This window comes from Bos indicus x Bos taurus, chromosome 16, assembly GCF_003369695.1.
Source record: "Bos indicus x Bos taurus breed Angus x Brahman F1 hybrid chromosome 16, Bos_hybrid_MaternalHap_v2.0, whole genome shotgun sequence".
Classification (NCBI taxonomy): domain Eukaryota; kingdom Metazoa; phylum Chordata; class Mammalia; order Artiodactyla; family Bovidae; genus Bos; species Bos indicus x Bos taurus.
Window position 1 is genome coordinate 4,541,952 of NC_040091.1, and position 20,373 is coordinate 4,562,324.

Below are 20,373 nucleotides of genomic sequence, written 5' to 3' on the forward strand. Positions count from 1 at the left end.
CTGTACCCGGCTCTAACTTACTGAGCGACCTTTGCCAAATCACTTTCCCCTTCAGGGCTGCAGGTGTTTCATCTGTTAAACTTGGGCACTGGACCAAATGACCTCCAAGGCTTTCCCGCTTCTAGGACTCTGTGTTTTGATTGAGAATCATATTAGTTTCCTGTGGTGGCTTCAACAAATGACCACAACCTGAGTGGCCTAAAACAGCTGAAAAGTGTTCTTTTTTGGAAGGCAAACGTCAGAGATCAGGGTGTGGGCTCAGGGCTCCCTCGGAGACTCAGGGGAAGAACCGGACCCTTGTTTCTTCCAGCTCCTGGTGGCTGCTGGCATTCCTTGGCCCTCTTTGCCTTGTAGCCACACCACTCTGATCTGTGTCCTTGGCTCACATTGTCTTCTGTGCGTCTCAAATGTTTCTCTGCCTCTCTTATAAGGACACTTGTGATGGCCTTTGGGGTCTGTCTAGATAATCCAGGATGATCTCATCTCAAGATCCTGAACTGAATTACATCTGCAAAGACCCTTTTCTCAAATAAGGTAACACTTATAGATTCTAGGGATCAGAGGTGGACCTATCTTTGGGAGGCCATTTTTCAGCCCACCACAAACTTCTGCTGTGTCCGTGACCAGTTGTTCAATCAGTCTACTGCAAAACTATGCCTGCAGCAAGTTCGAGGTCCAGGGAAATTTGAGACATGCAGGGGTGTGCATCCCTGTTCCTTAAGGGCTTTTTGTCTAACTGAAGAGTCATCAGCCCCACACACCAGCCAGGCAGTGCAGCCTTGGGAAAGCTCCCACACTCCAGACCTGGAACTCCCTGGGTTCACATCCAAGTCCTGCCACCTCCTAGCAGGGGGCCCCTTGACAAGTTATTTAATGTCTCTGGTTCTTGGTTTTCTCATTTATAAAATGGGGCTAATTATCCTTACCCCATTACTATGGTGTGAAGATTAAGTATAATATGGACAGTGGCTGGCATCTAGAAGGTGTTGATGGTTCAGCATGGGGACAGCAGAGGCTGTTGGAATGAACTGATTTCTCCGCTGACCCATGAGGAACCAAGGGCAGGGAAGTGGGAGGCCTTGGCCAGGTTTGCACAATGAGCTGATGGCATGGATGGGTCGAGAACCAAGGTCTCCCAACATTGAGCACTTTCCTCCACTTCCCAAAGCCTTTACTCCCCCGGATGAATCTTTGGAAGTCTGTTTTCCCAGGCAGCCAAGGGCTCCCATTTGCACCTGCCAAGAATTGATCCCGCCAAGACTGGAGAAGGCCAGGTCCACAGGCCCCCAGGTTGGCACTACCAGTGTGAGGCTCCCAGATCCTGGGCTGACTCAGCCACCAACAGAGAAGGGGAGGCCTATGCTATCTGGTCCTTCCCCAGGTCTCCACTGCCCTTTCAGCATCGCTCCCTGGGGACAGTCCTCATGAATGCAGCTTTGCGGGACAAGTAGGACAAGAGTGGGGAGAGGAAACGCCTACTGCTGCTGTTTGCTGCCAGCTCTCTGCTCCCATGTGCAGGTCTTTAGCTGAGTCAATGTTTAACCCTTGTCTGCAGTCAATGTTTAATCCCAGGTCAGCCAGCCCTGAAATTGAGCATTTCTTGGTAAGCATTTATAGAGCATTTTAGTAACAATTGCTGGAAAAGAGAATTGTGACAGTGACTCTGCAAAAGCTAAATACCAAGCCCCTCTCCTCCTCTCCCAACCCTGTTTTTTAAGGAAGTGGACCATTTGGGATTATTTATGCCCAGGTTGCCTGCCCTTGCCATCAGCAAATAATGATCTAGTATTTCCTGGCCCAGCTGGCATCCATTGGCAGGAGCACAGCGTTGGCTCTTGCTGTTTTAATTTCACCTTTGGGGCTTGAGAGAGGGCCTGGGACGTGGACGACTTCACTTTTGCTCAGCTTGGCAGCGTGGTCCCTGTGTGGTCACTGCCTGGAGCCCCAGACTGGAACCGTCCGGTAGGCCTGGCTTAGCTCGGGTCAGATTTTGGAGGAGTCTCTGAGCCCAGACTTATGTCCAGAGGTTTTCTGGTGAACCTCCCTGTCAGGAAGTAGGTAGGAGGAAGCTTCCTTATAAATGTTTGCCTGGCTGGTGGGTGATTTCATAGGGGATCCACAGGGCCCTTCTTAGGGGACTTGGAGCAGAGCGTCTATGACCTGGCAGCTTTGTGTCCATGCCAAGAACAACCGCAATGAGGGAAAAGTCACAGTGGCATGCTGGGTGGCAGGCATGTGGGGAGTGTGAGGGGAGGAGGGCTGCTACCAGATTCAAGGTTCAGGTCACTGGATGTGTCGCAGAGAGCGACTGACTGGCCACGTGTGTGCACCGGGGCCTCAGATCTTTTCTCTGTCTCCATGAGCTCACTGAGTCACCTCCTTATCCCTGACAACCTGCCTCCCTGTGTCACTGCCCAGATGTCCAGCCCCTCACTGTTTACCCAACTCTGTTGATTCCTAATTAGAAAGTGAAAACGACATTTCTTCTAGGCCTTCTGGAGTGGGGCGGGAGTCAGGGGTTGTCTGTACTCAATCGTTGTGACTGGTGGGGGTGTGACGGCAGAGATGGTGGTGGGCACGCCTGAGCCCGAGGGGGCTAGAAGTGTCGAACCAGAGCGTGAAAGATCCTGGAAGTGGAAAGTTGGCTTCGGTCTCCAGGTTCCTTCAGTTTCCCCTAGGCCAGTTCTGGGACCCCAGAGAGCTTTTATTCTCTGATTCTGCTAGGCAGGAACAAATGAGCAAATCTTTTCTGAAGTTACCAAACCACTCTCTTGCCCTCTACTGCCTCTATCCCCTGGCCAGGGAGGGGCGGAAGAAGGAAGATTTTCAGAGCAGACATCCAAAGTCAATAGGTGGAGTGTCAGGTGGCAGGGCCCAGCCCCTCTCATAAGCCACTGGGGTCCTCCTGAAAACTTGCTGTTTCCTTGTTCCTGGTCTAAGCTTGGCCTTTAGCCGAAGCTTTGCCTGGTGGCAGCCATTAAAAACACATCCTCTGTGATCCCCCTGCAGCCTGTGCCCATCCGAGCCTCAACATTCCCATCTGTACAATGGTGTATAATCCATTTCTTTCCAGTGACATATACTGTAGTTGGTTTTCAGCTGTCTGTGCTACACGGGTGGGGGAGAGTTGTATTTCCTAACCAGTCTGTCCTTCCCATGCCAGGATTTAAAGAAGCAAACTCCCCAGTGCCCTCTTCCTGAACTCTTGTTTGAAGTGCAACATCATCAAATTATGGGACAACTTGGAAAATGCTTTCGGTCACGGTCATCATGGCTCTCTTCCTTCTAAGATACTCAGGGTTGGGGAACCAGGAATCTGTAACATTAGGAAAGGAGGTGGCCCTTGTTAACTGAACCTCTGTGCTCAGAGCAAAACTGGTAGGTCTAGATCAAGGCAAGAAACAGGCAAAGGATGGGAACTTGGTCAGAGGCCGGAAGAGGCAGAACAGAAAACCCTAGATGCTAATCAGCAAATGTTTCAGCCAAACAGGACCAGGAGGCAAAGAGCGGCCCCCTGACCCAGTGCCTCAGTACTCGTGATGGCTATGGGCCTCTAGGAGTGCGGTATCGGGTCTGTTCCGGCAGCTGGCACCTCTCTGCTGCCCATCTGGGTTTCAGCTGTCCCCTTGGAGGGTGGGCCGTGGGGTGATGGCTCAGCCCCTTGTTGACAGTGAGGGGAGCAGTTTGGCCTGGGAGGCCCAGTGCCTGTAAGTCACGCTGTGTCACTTCCAGAAACATGGAGGGCTTGGTGGCCCTGAACTTGGCATGCAGCACCACCCACAGAGAACACACTTCCTTAGTATGGGCTCTCCATTCTCCATTCGACCTTTGTCAAGCTCTTAGCCCTGGATTATCTGCACCAATGGAAAATAATCACATAATACATGTCTACTTGACTGAAGTGAAGTGTAAGTCCTTTCGTGGAAATACCTCCCTCTCTGTATCTGACGGGAGCTGATTCTGTACTTCCCAGACCCCACTGGCTCCTGGAGTAGAGGAAGTAACCCCCCAAACCTTGTATGAGAAGGGTATGAGAAGTCGGCTGCCAAGTCAAGCGCTTGTCCTGAGTTACCTTTGACAGATGGACACCCCTGCAAGCGGTTAGGATCTGAGCTGGATTTTTGCAAATGCCAGTAAGGACCTCAGGGCTGGTCAGTGAAGTTTTCTCACTTAGCTCCAGCTCTCTGAACTTTTCCACTTCACTTAGCCAGGACAGGAATAGGTCAGCTCAGTGACTGAAGAGAACAAATTACTGGAAATGATTATGAGACTTTTTACACACAGGCCTAAAAGAGGAAAACAAGGACTTCTCTAGAATCTTAAACAGGGAAGCATGTGACCAAAATAAGCAAGCTGTAAGTCCAAGCACGGTGGTGCAGTGCCATGATCAAGGATTTCGTTTGTGGCTGCCTTGTGTTCAGTGGCTCCCGGCCGCTTTCTGTCTCCTCGGTCTTCTCATCTGTAAAATGGGGATTATCTTGCCTACTTTATAGAAATGTTGCATCAAGTGAACGTAGAACGTGAAAACACCCGGGAGTGTGCCTGCTTGGTAGAGATACTCAATGAACAGCAGCAGCATTGTTATGTAGCAAGGTGAGACTTGGGAGGGTTGCTCCCTAATCCAGAGAACACGCTTGATCTTAGGAAAGGGAGTGCTTCCCTGTATCTTGGATACTTCCTATGGACACTTGGCTGATTCTAGCTTCAGAGATGGAAGTCCCCCTGCTTCTCATCCCAGAGATGTGGGTATCAAGCTAGCTGGGGATAAGAGATTAAAAACCAGAGCGCTGACAGTTCCCAGCGGTGGCCATGGCCTTCTTAGCCTCCTTTGCCTTTGGCCCTTTAAATCCTGGCCCTTGCCCCTCTCCAAGTATTCGTTAGCCCATAAAGGAGCACCTTAAGCCCATAAAGGAGTGCCTTAAGCCTTAGGGGTTCCCCCACTTCCTTCCTGGCCACGATTTCACTCAGATCTTATCTCTGCTCAGCTCCAAAGACTTTGGTCTTGGCTCTGCTCCATCCCTTTGAGCTTGTACTGGCTCTCCCCGCTGGTGGACCTCAGCTTTCCTTGGAACACTCTGGTTTGGCAGCCTCTCCTACTTCTGGAAGCTGCCCCTGACCCCAACCCCTTGGACAACACTCTGGCCCCCAGGTGCCCTCCCTCCCCCAGGCAGGTGGTCAGGCAGAATGCCCAACTGCTGCATCCCAGATAGAGGCTTACAAGGGCTCAGAAGGAGGAAGGTGCCAGCAAAGGGTGGTCAAGGGAAGCTGTTGAGGAGGTTGGGGTCAGATCCTTCATATCAGAGTGGGAAGTGGAGAGCCTCAGTTGGTTTTACGGTTTAATGCAGGGATTGGCACTAAGGCTGTAAATTAATTACCACTCTTGAGCCAGATCCAGCCTGTGGCCTGCTTCTGTAAATAGTTTTGTTGGAACACAGCCAAAAGTTATTCACTTCAGGATGGTTTTTGGCCACTTCTGGGTTGCCAGGGCAGAGTGGAGCAGTTGCAACAGAGGCTTTACAGCCTGCAAAGTCTGAAGTATTTGCTCTCTGGCCCTTTATAGAAAAGGTTTGTAACCCCTGATTCAGTGCATCAGGCTTCCCCAAACAAGGAGCGATTTGAGGAGCCCAGTCTTGTGAGGTCACTTCAAGCTAAACACGATAGTCCAAAACCCGAGGAAACACGTACAATGTCCCCTGACCCTCCCACCAGGGCTATTCATAATGCACCTTGGTGTATTAAAGTCTTCCAAAATTCCTGCACAAAACCTGCTTTTGGTTTAAGCCATGTTTCCCAAATTTCTTTGATCTACCAAACCTTTTCCTCAGAATAGCTCGTAACAGTCCTCAGAAGCTAGCGTTTTGTGGATGCCTCTGGAAAACACTGCTGGAGTGTATAGGACCCTGTATAGTCTGATTTGCTCCCATTCCTGCATGCCATGAGCTGAGGGACCGTGGTTGAACTCTATACCCCTGAGGGCCTGTTTCCACATCGGTTGGATGGGATGACGGTGGCTCTTCTGTCTCTCTTACAGGTGTTTGAAGCAGGCCCCTGAGATCATGTGCATGAAAATGGTCTAGAGCCAGGGGTGTGGTGTCTTTGATTCCTGAGTTTTGATGATGAATTTTGCTCTGATATGGTGTTTAGCAAAGGTGAAGTGAGGAAAGAGCTAGGTCAAGGTCATGAGTTCCCTTTTCTAGTCCTCATCCTGCCAGTCCTAACTGGGTTAACTGAGTGACTTTCAGCAAGCTGTTTTGCTGCCACAGGGTCTCAGTTATCTCACCCTGGGCAGTGGGTTTTAGACTGGTTGATCTCTGAGGATCTATTAGTGCTAAAGTTCTGTAATCCATTTGGTTAGGTGCAGGCAACTTCACTGCTTATCCAAAACAGTGAGCCTTTCTCTCCCAAACCATGAAGAGCGTTTCATATTTATGCTCTCTGGACAGTGTCTGGGTTCAGCCCCAGCTTTGCAGGGGCAGCAAGGTAGGATTTGTGGTGCTGCTGACAGCTTAGGAGGCAGGGCTGAGCTTTCTGGGAATATCTACCTGACAATTCCTGACTTGATGGTGGAGCCTTTCTTTCCCTTCTCTTCCATTGCTTGAGGGCTGCTCTGTCCAAACGTGAAGCTCAGACAGCTTGTTGACAGATCTGGCAAAGTGAAAGAGCAGAGGTGACGCCTGACGAGACATGACACCCGGGACTAGAGCAAAACCCCCAACAAGCATGTGATGAAATGGTCGCAAAGCAGAATCCACATAAAATTCCTCTTGGCTATTTCTTTCTTATCCACCCCTCTTACCATAACCGCTTTCCAGCTTTATCAACAGTCCTTGGCATCAGGGATTTATAAGCAGTTGAATAAGAGGAGCTTTATGAAGAAGATGAGAATCTACTGAAAAATACCCTTCTCCTTCATGAACTTAGGAAAATCCCAGAAAATCTTGACTGGGTCAAAAGGTCTACAGCATCATGTGTATGGGGCCAAATGGGGAGGGATGAATGGGGAACAAGTGTTCTTTCTCTTGGTCCCAATGTAGGAACCTGTGGGATCATCTATGGGCACCCCCCCAACATTGAAAGTGCTTCAGAGCATCTTCATGGGCAGGGTCACCAGAGGCCACAGAGACCACGCCCCTCCAGTCAGCCATTCAGTTCACTTATTTATTGGGGGTTCTACTGAGCTGAAGTTCTTCGGGGACGTGGTGAGAAGGACAACATGCAATTACTGCCCCCAGAGCTTAGAATCTACTGGAAATGAATAATCAAACGTGTGCAGTAGGCTGGGTGCTAACAGACCTCAGAAAAGGGGGCACCTACAGGGGCTAGGAGTGATGGTTGAAATTTTGTTAACATTGCACTCTGATTGGAAGCCTCTCCTATTTTCAAACCTCCAGGAATGGAAATTTCATGCCTTATCCGGGTCCACTGACCTCCACCAGTAGTGAACTGATTCTTTCTGGCAGCCTTCTTTGAGTCACAGTGTCACTTATGGCCGTGGAAAATGCTCGACCTTCCTTGGCCCAGCCTTTGTCTCCCTAGATGGAGTCCCACCCCGCCAGCTCCCTCTGCCCCAGCTCTTCACGTGGAGGAAGGAAGAGAAGAAGCTGGGCTATGGTATTCAGTCCTGGTTCCTCTTCCACAGTGACCGAGTGGCTTATCCTTCCATTCCTTAGGGTCCTGGGTCTCTCGCCGGGAGACTCAGGCTGGCGTGGAGGGGAGGAGGGTCAACTTGGAGCCTCTTCCTTCCCACCGGGGGTGGCTGGCCTGGCTGGAGGCCCAGCTCCGGGAACTGTGTCATCTGAATCAAGGTGACCCCTGAGGACCTTCCTGTCTTCTGAGCTGCACAGACACGGAGCACACTGTGAGGGTCCTGGGCGCTGAGCCCGACTCCCCAAGAACCACCCTCACCTGCTGCAAGCGTCAAGGGCTTCCTGACCCTTAGATCCGCAGACACTGGGCCAGGCCGTCAGGGCCCTGGGTCTGGGAAGCTTAGCTCCTTTTTCTTGCTCCCACAGTATCTCACCCTTTCTTCGCCACATCTAACCACAGTGGAGCAGTTGCTTTAGATGTGTTTAAACCTGGGCCTGGTGCTGTAAGAGGTCTGCAGAGGGTGCAGGTATACTTTGGCTGCACCTCTGGGCCCTGCACTCCTGTCTGCTGCTGGCATTGTTCACGTGGTTCCTAAGCCTACACTGCGGAGAAGGCAATGGCACCCCACTCCAGTACTCTTGCCTGGAAAACCCCATGGATGGAGAAGCCTGGTGCGCTGCAGTCCATGAGGTCGCTAACACTCGGACACGACTGAGCGCCTTCACTTTCACTTTTCACTTTCATGTATTGGAGAAGGAAATGGCAACCCACTCCAGTGTTCTTGCCTGGAGAATCCCAGGGACAGGAGAGCCTGGTGGGCTGCCGTCTATGGGGTCGCACAGAGTCAGACACGACTGAAGCAAGTTAGCAGCAGCAGCAGCAGGCCTACACTGAGCAACAGTCTCACCATTCTCTGAAGAACGTCTCCCTAGGCTCTCGGACATTACCAGGACATAAATAAACAGATGACTTTCCCATTTGACAGATAAAGGAACCAAGGCCAAGCTTGGCTGGCATGGCCCAGACTAGCATTTAGCATTTCCGCATCCAGCAGTGCTGGCCCCGGCCCTGACCCGCCCCAGTCCTGAGGGTGTCAGAGGGGAACGAGCCCTACCCTCTGCGGGCCTGGGGCGAGTTAGACCCCACTCACAGCTCCCTTTCCTCTGGAGCTTCCTTTTCCATAGAACAAGGGTCACCAGCATAAGCAGGCACAGCACCGATGAGACTGGAGTCAGGATCCCAGAGAAGTTCTTCTCTTCCAGAGAAATGCTGCAGAGGAAGCAGCAGGAGTGGGCGTCAGAAAAGCACAAGAGAGGGGGGCCTGGAGCACCCCAGGAAGCCAAGGCCCTGGGGCCGCACCCCTTATTTTACAGAGGCGACGTGGAGGCCTGGGCCGGTTGGCCGCCCTTGTTCCACGGCTGGCGGGTTAGTCGCTGACCTGGGACGCGGTCCCCTGCCTCCCGGTTCCCAAGTCCTCAGTCCTGCCCCTCCCCAACCACCTGTGTGGGGTCCCTGCCAGTGGGCCACAGGGGCCAAGAGAACTGAGTCAGGGTCAGGGAATCCACGCTAGGCATTTGGTTCTGCTGCAAAGTCTCTCTTTGTGGCTTCGGTGAGTCACCCCGCCACCCCACCTTGCCGCCCGCTGGAGCTTTGTTTCCTCATCTTTAAGAAACGAAAAGTCCCAACAGTCCCACCTAAATATTCTAAATATTCTGTTGCTTAGATGTTTGCTCAGTCACGTGAAAATACTCAGATGGCATTCTCCCAGTGAGGACCTTGGAAGGAGGGAGCATTCTGACCCCCCGTGACCTCTGCCCTTAACTGTCCTGAGGCTACAGAGGGGGAGGAGAGGAGTGAGCAGACCCAGGGGCACGTGAAGCTGAGCTCACTGAGGGAGCAGGCAGAGGTGCAGCCCCAGGGGAGGGGGGCCTGGGGATTACCTCTTTACGGAAGACTCCTCGGTTGGGAGCCCGGGGGGCCCCCCTGCCAGGGCCTGGCTCGGCATCACGCGGGGACCACCGTCTCCTGCGGGGGTGTCCAGGTCACCTTCACTGCTTCCCTCCGCAGATGCCATCTCTATAAGGGTTGGCTCTGAGGTCCACACAGCCGCAGCCGGGATGGTCCCTTCAATGGAGCCCAGGCTCTGTGGCTCAGAAGCCGATGTCTCCTCTTGGAGGGGTTCCCACATCCATCTTTCTGAGGCCAGGGTCGATGGCCTAATGGTCCCTGCGGCTGTCTCAGTGGTGCCCGGGGTTGCGCTGACGCTGTCTGTCTCCTCGCTTGGCCTGTTAACCCCAGGAGTAGTTTCCCTCTCTCTTTCGCTGGCCCTGGCCCTGGTTGCTTCTGAATTGCTGGTGCTCCACACCAGACCCCGTTCTGTTGCACCGGTCATGCCTCTGACTGTTGAAGCCGGACTCTGCACAGTGGGCACAGTTGCCCAGACGGAGCCCTCTACCTGGCTGCCTGTCCCTGGAGCCACTACCGCAGTTGCTCCTGGGGTTTGCCTTCCTGTGGCTGAAGCCGTGGTTTTCCTGGCTCCTGGAGTCAGGGCAACTGTATCCCATCCTGTCCTCTGTCTTCCTGTTGTCTGGGTGTTTCCTCGTGTGCATCTTTTGGTGGCTGGGGGTGATGTTATTTCAAAGGATCCTGTGATGAGCTCACCATAGTCCAAAGTGGCTGTGGGGATGGTTCTGGAAAGACCTGTGTGAACAGCAGAAGGAGGCCTAATGAGAAGGCTGTCCGGGCTGCCTACAGGCTTTAGCAAAGGACATCAGGCTTGAGGTGTTTGCCATGTAGAATGTACCCTCACTAAGCAGTGCAGTCTTTGGCCAATATATTGGATAAAACAGAAAAAGCCAGATGTATTCTCCAGTCTGTTGCGAATATTGACACTTTATGTTCCTGTCTCCTTCTTTTATGCCCACATGTTCTCTATCCAACTGCCCCAGGACCCCATGGTGTCCGCTTCCCCAGAGGCCCACAGCCCTTCACGTACTGCTCTGCAAATGAGAAAAAAAGAAAAACTCCAGCCACAGCAGAGTGGCCAGTGTCTGCAGATGGTTAGAGAGCAGCCTCTAATCGAACAGTCCTCTCTCTGGACTCCTGTCTGCCTGCACCTCCTCTCACAGCCTGGACGCCCTTCCCTGGACTTTGGGTACCTGACTCTGGACAGCTCTCTGGAACTGGCCGCACAGGACCCTGGCCTGGCCCCTGCCGGACGCCTGCTGAGAGGCTCTTGTCTTAGGAAGGGCTCGGTCCTGCCCATCTTACCTGCTCCGCACGTCTGAACAAAGAGACGTGACCATACAGAGCCACATTATCTAACTCACTGGCTTCATGGAACACTTCAAATACGCTTGCCACAACGTTCAGGGGGAATAGGGTGGGATCGCTTACAGGGAGTCCCTAGTATTGGGCCGTTGGCGCAACTGGGCCATTTTCCCTGGTATCTACCTTCCCTCCATCTGAAATGCAAGCCCACACCTTCGGTCCTTGGATGACCCCGCCTTTCATCATCACTGTCCTCGTGTTTAACGCCCTCCTGGGCGTCTGGGCTTCCTGTGGTCTCTCCCCCTTCCTAGCATTCATCACGCCTGACCCGCCAGCCACCGGCCCTGACCTGGAGAGACCGTCAGGTTCATGCTGAAGAACAGCGCGTTGTTTGAGTTCCCGAGGCCGCAGCGGTAGCGCCCCTCGTCCTCCGGGGACAGCCGGGACAGCCTCACCACAAACAAGCCTCTTTTCGGGAAGTCCGCGAGGGCAACGCGGCCGCGGTAGCGCAGGTGCGTGTAGCGGTTGGTGGACACGACGGTGCGGCAGACCCCCGCCGGGGGCCCGAGGCGGCACCAGTACTTCCTCAGGTGGCTGTTGATGGCCAAGCTGGGGTACCGGCACTGGATGGTCACAGCTCCCCCAGGCTCCCCGGACACCAGCCGTGGGCCCGTCAGTGCGCTGGCGGCTGCAGGCAGAGGGAGAAAAAAGTCCATGGAGAAAGAGTGCTGAGTGTGTCGCCGTTTGAGGAGCTCTGAGCTCCAGACTCTGCTAGAATTAGGAAACAGGTCAGAAAGTGCCTCTGTGAAAGTAGAGGTTTTGTTGTTGTTAAAGTCGTGTCTGCCTCTTTTGTGATCCCCCATGGACTGTGGCCCTTCCGGGCTCCACTGTCCATAGGGTTTCCCAAGCAAGAATACTGGAGTGGGTTGCCGTTTCCTCTTCCGGGGCATCTTCCTGACCCAGGGGTCGAACCTGTGCCTCCTGCATTAGCAGAAGGATTCTTCACCACCATCGACAGGGGAAGCTAGAAAGAATCAATATAGAAATGTCAGTGCTTAGCATTAGATCAGGAGTAGCCCCAGAGGATGGAATGGAGCTGTGTGAAAGGCCCCATCTGAGAGATGAAAATGCAAGAATGATTTTACCACTGTTCAGCTAACCACCACAGAACTTACATTGTGCCAGCTGATCTTCTGCGAGTCTGCCCAGAGCCTGGGTTCTAGCCACTGGGCTCCAGTGCAGATGTTTAAAAAGCTGCCACCTAAGCACCTATAAGGGGGCCAAGGCAACACCTGACAAAAGACCGTGATTTGTTTGCATGGAATGTAAAAGAGAGATACTAGAACAAGGAGGTCCCACTGTATAGCAGAGGGAACTATATTCGGTATTCTTTGATAAACCACAATGGAAAAAGAGATGAAAAAGAATATACGTATATGTATAACTGAATCACTTTGCGGTACAGCAGAAATTAATACAACATTGTGAATCAGGTATACTTCAATACATTTTTTAAAAAAGAGAGATGTAAAATAGTAAAAACAGAAGCGTATGCTTGCTGCTGAAAGGAGAGGGTGCTGAAAGCACAGGAATCCTGCCCTGCTTGGCGGTACCTCCTCAGACCAGTGCTTGCAACACTTCTCACTTTTCTCTAGAAATGGAAACCACCAAGGGCTGCCGTCAAAGCTGAGAAGAACGGTGACTACGTCTGCTTTGGCAGTGGCTGCGATCATAGCTGAAGCTCAGTCTACGGCCCTTTCACTGACCGCCTCTTCACCCTGGCTCTGGGATGTCTCTGCTCCTTGATGAGATCTCAGACCTAATTTCAAGTACAGTAGCTTTTGTAGTGTCACTTGGATAAGAAAACACACAGCCCAATGATTGCAATTCCAGTCTCTTATCCAGTTGAAGCCTTTTTCCTTTCTTCCAGCTATGCTTGGAGGCCTGATGTTTGGGAGGGGGACTGCTCAGGGTACCGTGCTTTGTTGGACCCCCTTCTCTACTCAGAGCTGCTGTTGGGGCCCCTCTGGGGCTGGGTGTGGAGGGGAGAGGGGAGGGCAGGAGGAGTCCTGGCCTGCAGGTGGCATCCTCTGGGCAAGGCAGCGTCCAGCGTCGTGTCCTTCCCTGTTGCCTCCCAGATTCCCTGTCGGGGCCTCTTGCTGCAGTTAGTTCCCGCCTGGTAGGAACTGCCTCCTCTCCTGCTGGCCTTTTAACAGTCCCTTGACATCAAGCCTGTGACCTGGGGCCTCATGCCCCTTCGGTTGAAGTCACAGTTCCCCCTGGGTGGCCCTCTTGCTGGAGGCCCTGGGGCAGCTCCTTATCTGGGATCCACATTTGGTCCCCGCTGGATCCGAGCTGTTGGGAGACTGCTGGGACTACAGCAAGCTTGTTGAGTGGCTTCCTAGAAGTGCCTTCTCTTACTCCTCTAAAAGTGGGGAAGAGGTGAGCCCTCTGTCCCTTATGGACAGGTGGTGCAGGGCACATCACACTGCTTCTTTCCAGAAAGCTCTTACTGTGAGATCTTCTTTTCAACCCATGATGATTCTTCGGGGAATGATATGGGGGCTATTTCTGGAACAACCAGCTTTGCCATCTCTCTCCACAGTCCTGTATCGGTGCTATAACATCTTGCTTTAGGATATGGGTGCCTGGCATCTACAACTTGTTCTATGTCTTTGAAAGTGAAAGTTAAAGTCGCTCAGTCATGTCTGACTCTTTGCGACCCCATAGTCTATGCAGTCCAAGGAATTCTCCAGCCCAGAATACTGGAGTGGGAAGCCTTTCCCTTCTCCAGAGGATCTTCCCAACCCAGGGATCAAACCCAGGTCTCCCGCATTGTGGGCAGATTCTTTACCAGCTGAGCCACAAGGAAGCCAAGAATATTGGAGTGGGTAGTCTATCCCCTCTCCAGTGGATCTTCCTGACCCAGAAATCGAACCGGGGTCTCCTGCACTGCAGGTGGATTCTTTACAAACTGAGCTATCAGGGAAGCTCTATGTGTTTAGCACCTCTGAACCCAAGAAAGTTTAATCCTGTTGCCAGGATTGGCTACATAATTTACAAGGCCCAGTGCAAAATAAAAATGGAGGACCTCTCGTTCCAAAGTTACTAAGAGTTCACTAAGGCAATGCTATGCTATGGTAAGTCACTTCAGTCGTGTCCGACTCTGTGTGACCCCATAGACAGCAGCCCACCAGGCTCCCCCGTCCCTGGGATTCTCCAGGCAAGAACACTGGAGTGGGTTGCCATTTCCTTCTCCAATACATGAAAGTGAAAAGTGAAAGTGAAGTCGCTCAGTCGTGTCCGACTCTCAGTGACCCCATGACTGCAGCCTACCAGGCTCCTCCGTCCATGGGATTTTCCAGGCAAGAGTACTGGAGTGGGGTGCCATTGCCTTCTCTGCACTAAGGCAATAGTAGAGCATTAAACCAGGCACCTTATAAACCAGGCCCTGTGTGACTGCACAGGGCACATGCCCATAAAGCTGGCCTGCCTATTGCATATGTCTTAAGGTCTCATTATAGGAAGAGTCAAGACCATAAATGTTAGAGATAAATCAATACTCACTGTGGGTTTAATTAAATGACACATCGCAACTATGCCACTGTTGATAAAGTTACATAGCAACTTATCATAAAAAGCAAGTCTTTGTAATTACAAACAAGGACTATCTCAGGACAACAGTGATGACATTCTGATTTCTGGAATCTGTGTGTGATCTACATGTGTGTGTGGGGCAGGGGGCAGAGCAAGAGGATTTATGAGCCTCATTGATCAGCAGGATGGGGTGTTCTGACTTTGCAGTTGAGAGCTGATTAGGAATCCTTAATCAACTTTTGCAATGCACATTTTTTTCTTTTATCAATATCAAATTTCATGCACCCTTAAGAACTTGTTCAGTGGATAACTGGTAGCTCTTGCGTGTGCGTGCCAAGTTGCTTTAGCTGTGTCTAACTCTTTGTAACCCCGTGGACCGTAGCCTGAGAGGTTGCTCTGTTCATGGGATTCTCCAGGCAAGAATAGCGAAGTGTTGCCGTGCTCTCCTCCAGGGGATCTTCCCGACCCAGGGCTCGAACCTGCGTCTCTTATGTCTCCTGCATTGGCGGGCGGGTTCTTTACCACTAGTGCCACTCAGGAGGCCTGACTCTTATGTAAGCTCTTAGTTATATGTGATAAAGGCTTGGGGAATTTTGTACTAGTGACTGTGAGAATTAAAGAAAGGGCTGGCATTTTAGGGTCAGTGTGATGGCTCCCAGGGGCCCCTTGTGGAGGTGATGCCCCTGTTATCATTCACCCATCATCTCCCAGCAGTGTCCACTGTGTGGCTTCAGGCAGGGACGGGGAAGTGAGGCCTGCAGTTGGAGACCACAGACTGGAGCCTGACTTGGTGTGAGGAGTTGTAAGGGGCATGTGGCAGGAGCAGGGAGAGCCGGCTTGGGCCTGGGATGGATCACTTCTGCCCCAGCAACAGGATGAGAAAGGTCTGGGCGCTCCCTTTGCCCAGCAGTGGGGCCCAGCCGGTAGAGAACCAGCCTGCAGCCATCTGAGATGGGGTCTTCTGTGTGCAGGGACCACAGTAGGGAGATGGTCCCTGGAGGGGTCCTCAAAGACATCCACAAGAGGAAGATCCAGCTCTTAAGCCTACCAGGCCAGAGAGTTCCAGGCCACTCCATCAGGTATGAGCAGCCTGCCTCCTGCTTCCCCTCCCACCCGCCACTGTGACCCTGCTGGGGTCCCAGGTGCCAGCTGCCTCCGAGTGGGGGAGAAGGACCAAGGGAGGGGGGGAAGGCAGCCTCACACCCCTCCCTGCCTTCCTGACTGCAGGCCTGGGGTGGCCGGGGGGGTGCACATCTCTGAATGAAGATGAAATGGTTGACCAAAATATTTAACTGGTTACTTAAAATGATTCAATTAGAACTTTCAAGACTTGAAAAATCATGGGCCTGCCTGAGTTTTCATTTGGGGGCCAGGAAGCTTGCTCCTACTGAAAAATTTTAAAGCGGGCAGTGAGAGATGAAAATAAAGAGGTGGTGTGATTATATCACAGAGGTTTCTTGCTCCAATATTAGCTACCTTTGATTCATTAAAATATGATTTGTTTATAAGCCAAACAAAATTATTTTTGGTGTTATTATTTGTTGTTCAGTCAATAGATCATGTCTGATTCTTTGTGACCCTGTGGACTGCAGCACACCAGGCTTCCCTGTCCATCACCATGTCCTGGAGCTTTCTCAAACTCATGTCCATTGAGTTGGTGATGCCATCCAACCATTTCTTCCTCTGTTGTCCCCTTCTCCTCCTGCCTTCAATCTTTCCCAGCTTCAGGGTGTTATCACAGGATTTATTTGTTAATTTACTCTTTCAACATTTTTATTAAGCATCTACTTGGATACTCTGGGCACAGACTTACTGCCTTCCATAGTGGCTCCCCATTACCATCAGAATAAAACCAGATACCACAGCATGGAGACAGGACTGTGCTGCCCTGTCTGAGCCTGATCACCACACCAGCCTGCAACTTGACTTTCATCCATCTGTCCCTAGTGCCTGGTACAGGCTAGGCCCTCCATAAGTGTGCACTGACTAAAGAAGTAAATGCATCGATGTGGTTTTTATTTACCCATCTGGTTTCTTTGTAGACCCTGCACTCTTTAAGGCAAGGTCTTTGTCTTTACATGACTGGTACTGTGGCCTGGCACTTGAGTTATTTTAGAATGAGTGCTAATAGAGCGATGCTATCCTGGAACCCATATCTCGAAAATGCAGCTGACTTTCAGTCGTCAGCTTGAATGGAAGAGGGCAGAGACAGATCAAAACACTGAATATCCCAGTGATCATCAGGCTGGACATACACCTTTTCGTGTGAGCTCTCGCCTCCCACCCTCTTCCTGGGCCCAGATCCAATCACTCCTTCGCTCCAAAGCCATGGAGAATGCCTGTACTTTGGAGGGGTTGCTGAAGGTCACTGAGGTGCTCACCGGCCTGCAGCCTGGAAGGCTCGGGTCTGGGTGTGCAAGCTCTGAATCTGGCTGTTTGGAACTCACCCTGTAGCAGGCACATCAGGAGGAAGACAAGCATTCTCCATCCTGCCCTCTGGCTGGTGACCTGCAAGAAAAAACCACCGTCAAAGAGGAGGCCTGAGAGCAGATGAGTGAGACACTGGTCCAGTAGCCCTGGGATCTGGTTGGTCACCTTCTTACTGAGGGATTGGGGTGAGCTCAGCCCTGGGGCCGGATCAGCTTCATTTAAGAGCAGGATGTCACGGCCCTTTGAGAGAAGCGTGGCTCCATCCTCATGGCCCCAGACACACCACATTTGGGCTGGCTCGCTGCCACCAAGCCTGGAAAAACTCCCTCTGTGGCATGCCAGCCCCAGCACCCGCTTGCCAGCCTGGGGCTCTAGATCTGGGGGAGCACTGTGTAGTGGAAACTCTCCAGGCCAGAAGTTTAAGGCTTAGTTGGAACTGTGGGACCCTGGAAAGGTTACTCAGTGTTGGGGATCAGCTTCCTCTCCCGGGGACTGAGACTCAGTACAGGTGCTGTGCCACTTAAATGACTGAGTTAGAAGCGTCCACAGGGGGCCTGGTGCCGAGTCTCCCACTTCCCCTTCTGTTTCACAGAAGGATTGCTTCCTACAAGGAAAAATCTCTCTCACTGATGTGAGCCTCCAGGCAATAGCAGGAGTTAAAAATCAACTCTCAGGCCAAGTCGTTTCTGCCCGAGGGTCCTGTTCCGTCTCTCCTCCACAAGCTCTTGAAATCCCTCCCTGGCCCCTGGCCCTTGCTGCTCTCGCCCTGCTCTGGTCTCTCCCACAGGCCAGGGAGCTCCTGGAAGGTAGGACTTTGAGCCTCCAGGCTCTGAATTGGGATCTAGCCTGGTGTAGGTGCCCAAGGCACGTAACTGAGCATAACTAAACAAGTTATGAACAAGAACCTCTCATTCTTTTGACAAACACCATACTGACCATTATCAGTGGCCCTTTGTTGCTTGCTGATGGAAAAAAGGCAAGGATTGTGTTAATACATTATGCTTCTTTTGTCGTCCCCAGAGGGTTTTCATGGATGCTTTTTGAGTGGTTAAAAATCTCTTCTTTGAATATTTCTACTGCCTGCAGCTCCTGGGACCTGTGGATACTTTTTCTAAAGAAATCAAACTGCAGTTAGCCATTGTTTCCTTCTTCCCACGCTAATACCTGTCCTGCTCATGTTGAGAACAATCTCATACAGTCATAATCTGGTCCCCTCACCACACTCCCTCTCCAAATTGACAAAACCACATGTGGCCAGTGGCCAGACTGGGCTTGGGCTAAAGGAGGAGAAAAGGGAACAAGGTGGGAGTCGGGGGGGGGGGTGGTTCAGAGAAACAGGAGAAGGGGGAAGGGAGGGTGAGGCAGGAGGTGAAGGGAGGAGAGAGTGGAGAGAAGGAGACGGAGTCCGTGGTCGGCTCTGTGAGGCACCTTGTCACCTCAGCATGGCTCTGCCTGGCTGTGTCCATTCAAGCCTCTGCGAGCTGTACCCAGGTGGAGCCCCCAGGGTGGTCAGATCTGGCAAGGTTCACAGGTTCCCTCTGCCTCCTGTCTCGGGCACCATCATGGCAGCCTCAAGCCCTCCCTGCCCTCGAAGCTGCTGGCTTCCTGCTCTCATCTGGAGGCTCTCCCAGGTGTGTCTGCACCTAATCTGTTGTTTGATTAATATCCACCAGGTCCAGGCTATTTCTGGGGCTGCTGTCCAGGTTCCCCCAGGCAGGTTTTTCTCAAGTGCTAAGTGCCGACACAGCGCACATTGGGGCCAAAGTCTGCACTGCCTGGCTTCTCTGAAGCCCCAGTGGGCGCAGCTATCTCTTGGCTACAGGAGCAAAACCGCCTCTGCGGGGCAATGAGGAAGCATGGGGTGTGAGATAAAATGCCTCCAAAGAGTTATCAACCTTGATTGGAGGTTGCAAGGATAACATCCAACGGAAAGCCTCCAAGTCAACAAACCTCTTTCCAGGAGACAGGGAGCCCCAACTCAGTAGCTTGGGGCCAAATACCTCTAGGATCATGCATTGCATTTTAGAGGACAGGGCACATTGGGGAATTCTCTTGTCCCTCAGTCCCACTGGGAAGGGCTCTACCCCAGCTTCAGCCCAGGCTGGTGTGTAACTCCCCAAGTCCTTGCTGCCCCCTTGAGCCCTGCTTCTCTCTTGTCCTCCCACCTGTGGCAGCAGACGAGAAAGGAAGGAGGCAGGTGTAGAGGAAAGAGCACAGAACCAGGATTCAGGAGGTTCCGTGTTGCCCATGGCAATGACCTTGAGCAAAGCATCTCTCCTCTCCACAGCCACACAAAAGCTTTGACTGCAGGAGCTCCATGCTTCCTTCTCCTTCTTAATGTTAACATGTGTGTGTGCTAAGTTGCTTCAGTTGTGTCCGACTGTTTGCAACCCTAAGGACTGTAACCCCATAGGATCCTCTGTCCGTGGGATTCTCCAGACAAGAATACTGGAGTGGGTTGCCATGCTCTCCTCCAGGGGATCTTCCTGACCCCAGGGATCCAACCGGTGTCTCTTATGTGTCCTGCATCAGCAGGCTGGGCTCTTTGCCACTAGTAGCAACTGGGAAGCCCTTCTTAACATTAGTTGGTTCTAAGTCACTCAGGGGACTGTAAGGAGTCCTACACTCTGGTGGGAGAGTGGGAGTGAGAGAAGAGTAGCACCATAGGAGGGAGATGCTGGCCTGACCTCCAGAATCCTTCCCTGGCCCCTGGGAGCAAGGCCTGGCTGTTCTGGGACAGTTGCTTCTGCCCCTCATCACCCACATCAGGAGACAAGCCCCCAACCCCTTGGGGAAAGCCTCGTCTCACCTTTGGATCTCCAGGCTTAGCTGGGGATTCTAGATCCATCTCAGTCCAGAAATAAAATCCACTTGGACTTTTCCTTTTCTGTTTTTGACGTGCTGGTGATTGGAAACCTTCTAGTTTCTTTTCTTTAAACCTTGAGGCTGAGTTGGCTGTCCGATGCGCTGGAAGGCAGCCGGAGTTAGCACTGGAAACTGGAGGCGTGAGGCATAGGGCTGCTGGTCACCACTCTACACTCCCATCAGCGCTTCACGCTGGGCCTCGGTTTTTATTTCTTATAATAGGGAGCCAGTCCAGGCCCCCTGTCATTCTTACCACCCCTCATTCCTGCAGAACTTTCCCAGGGGTGATGACAGTAGCTTTAAGGGAAATGCACTGACACATATCCTTCTACCTCTTATGTCCCCTCCAGTCCAGGGCCCAGAGTTTTTAGAATGCCCCAGATCAGCCAATTCATTCAGAACTCTTCTGGGTAAAGTGATGCAATAGCTTGGGCAGAAGAGAAAATTCAGGAAAGGAATTCCCCGCTGTCTGGCTGGCAGCTGGTGCCTACTAGCTGACCAGTCCCCTTCGACTTCCACGGGGAGGCAGTTTGAGGCCCTGACTCCAGTTCAACTGCACGCTTGGCAGCTACCGCTTATGCTCTGGACAAAACACAATAGAGTAAGTGAGATGATCTCCATGGA

At 52.1% G+C, this 20,373-nt stretch overlaps 1 protein-coding gene across 1 annotated transcript; it reads right to left on the reverse strand.

The window, feature by feature from the left end:
• Positions 1 to 8,407: 8,407 nt before the first annotated feature.
• FCAMR (Fc fragment of IgA and IgM receptor) lies at positions 8,408 to 20,084 on the reverse strand. Its single transcript, XM_027565936.1, has 7 exons — positions 19,572 to 20,084; positions 18,103 to 18,161; positions 16,902 to 16,962; positions 12,033 to 12,126; positions 11,197 to 11,717; positions 9,528 to 10,277; positions 8,408 to 8,856 (listed from the first exon to the last, which is right to left on the reverse strand). The coding sequence occupies exons 1-7, from the start codon at positions 19,730 to 19,732 to the stop codon at positions 8,613 to 8,615; spliced, it is 1,890 nt and encodes a 629-aa protein (XP_027421737.1). The 5' UTR covers positions 19,733 to 20,084; the 3' UTR covers positions 8,408 to 8,612.
• Between the last annotated feature and the right edge of the window lie 289 nt (positions 20,085 to 20,373).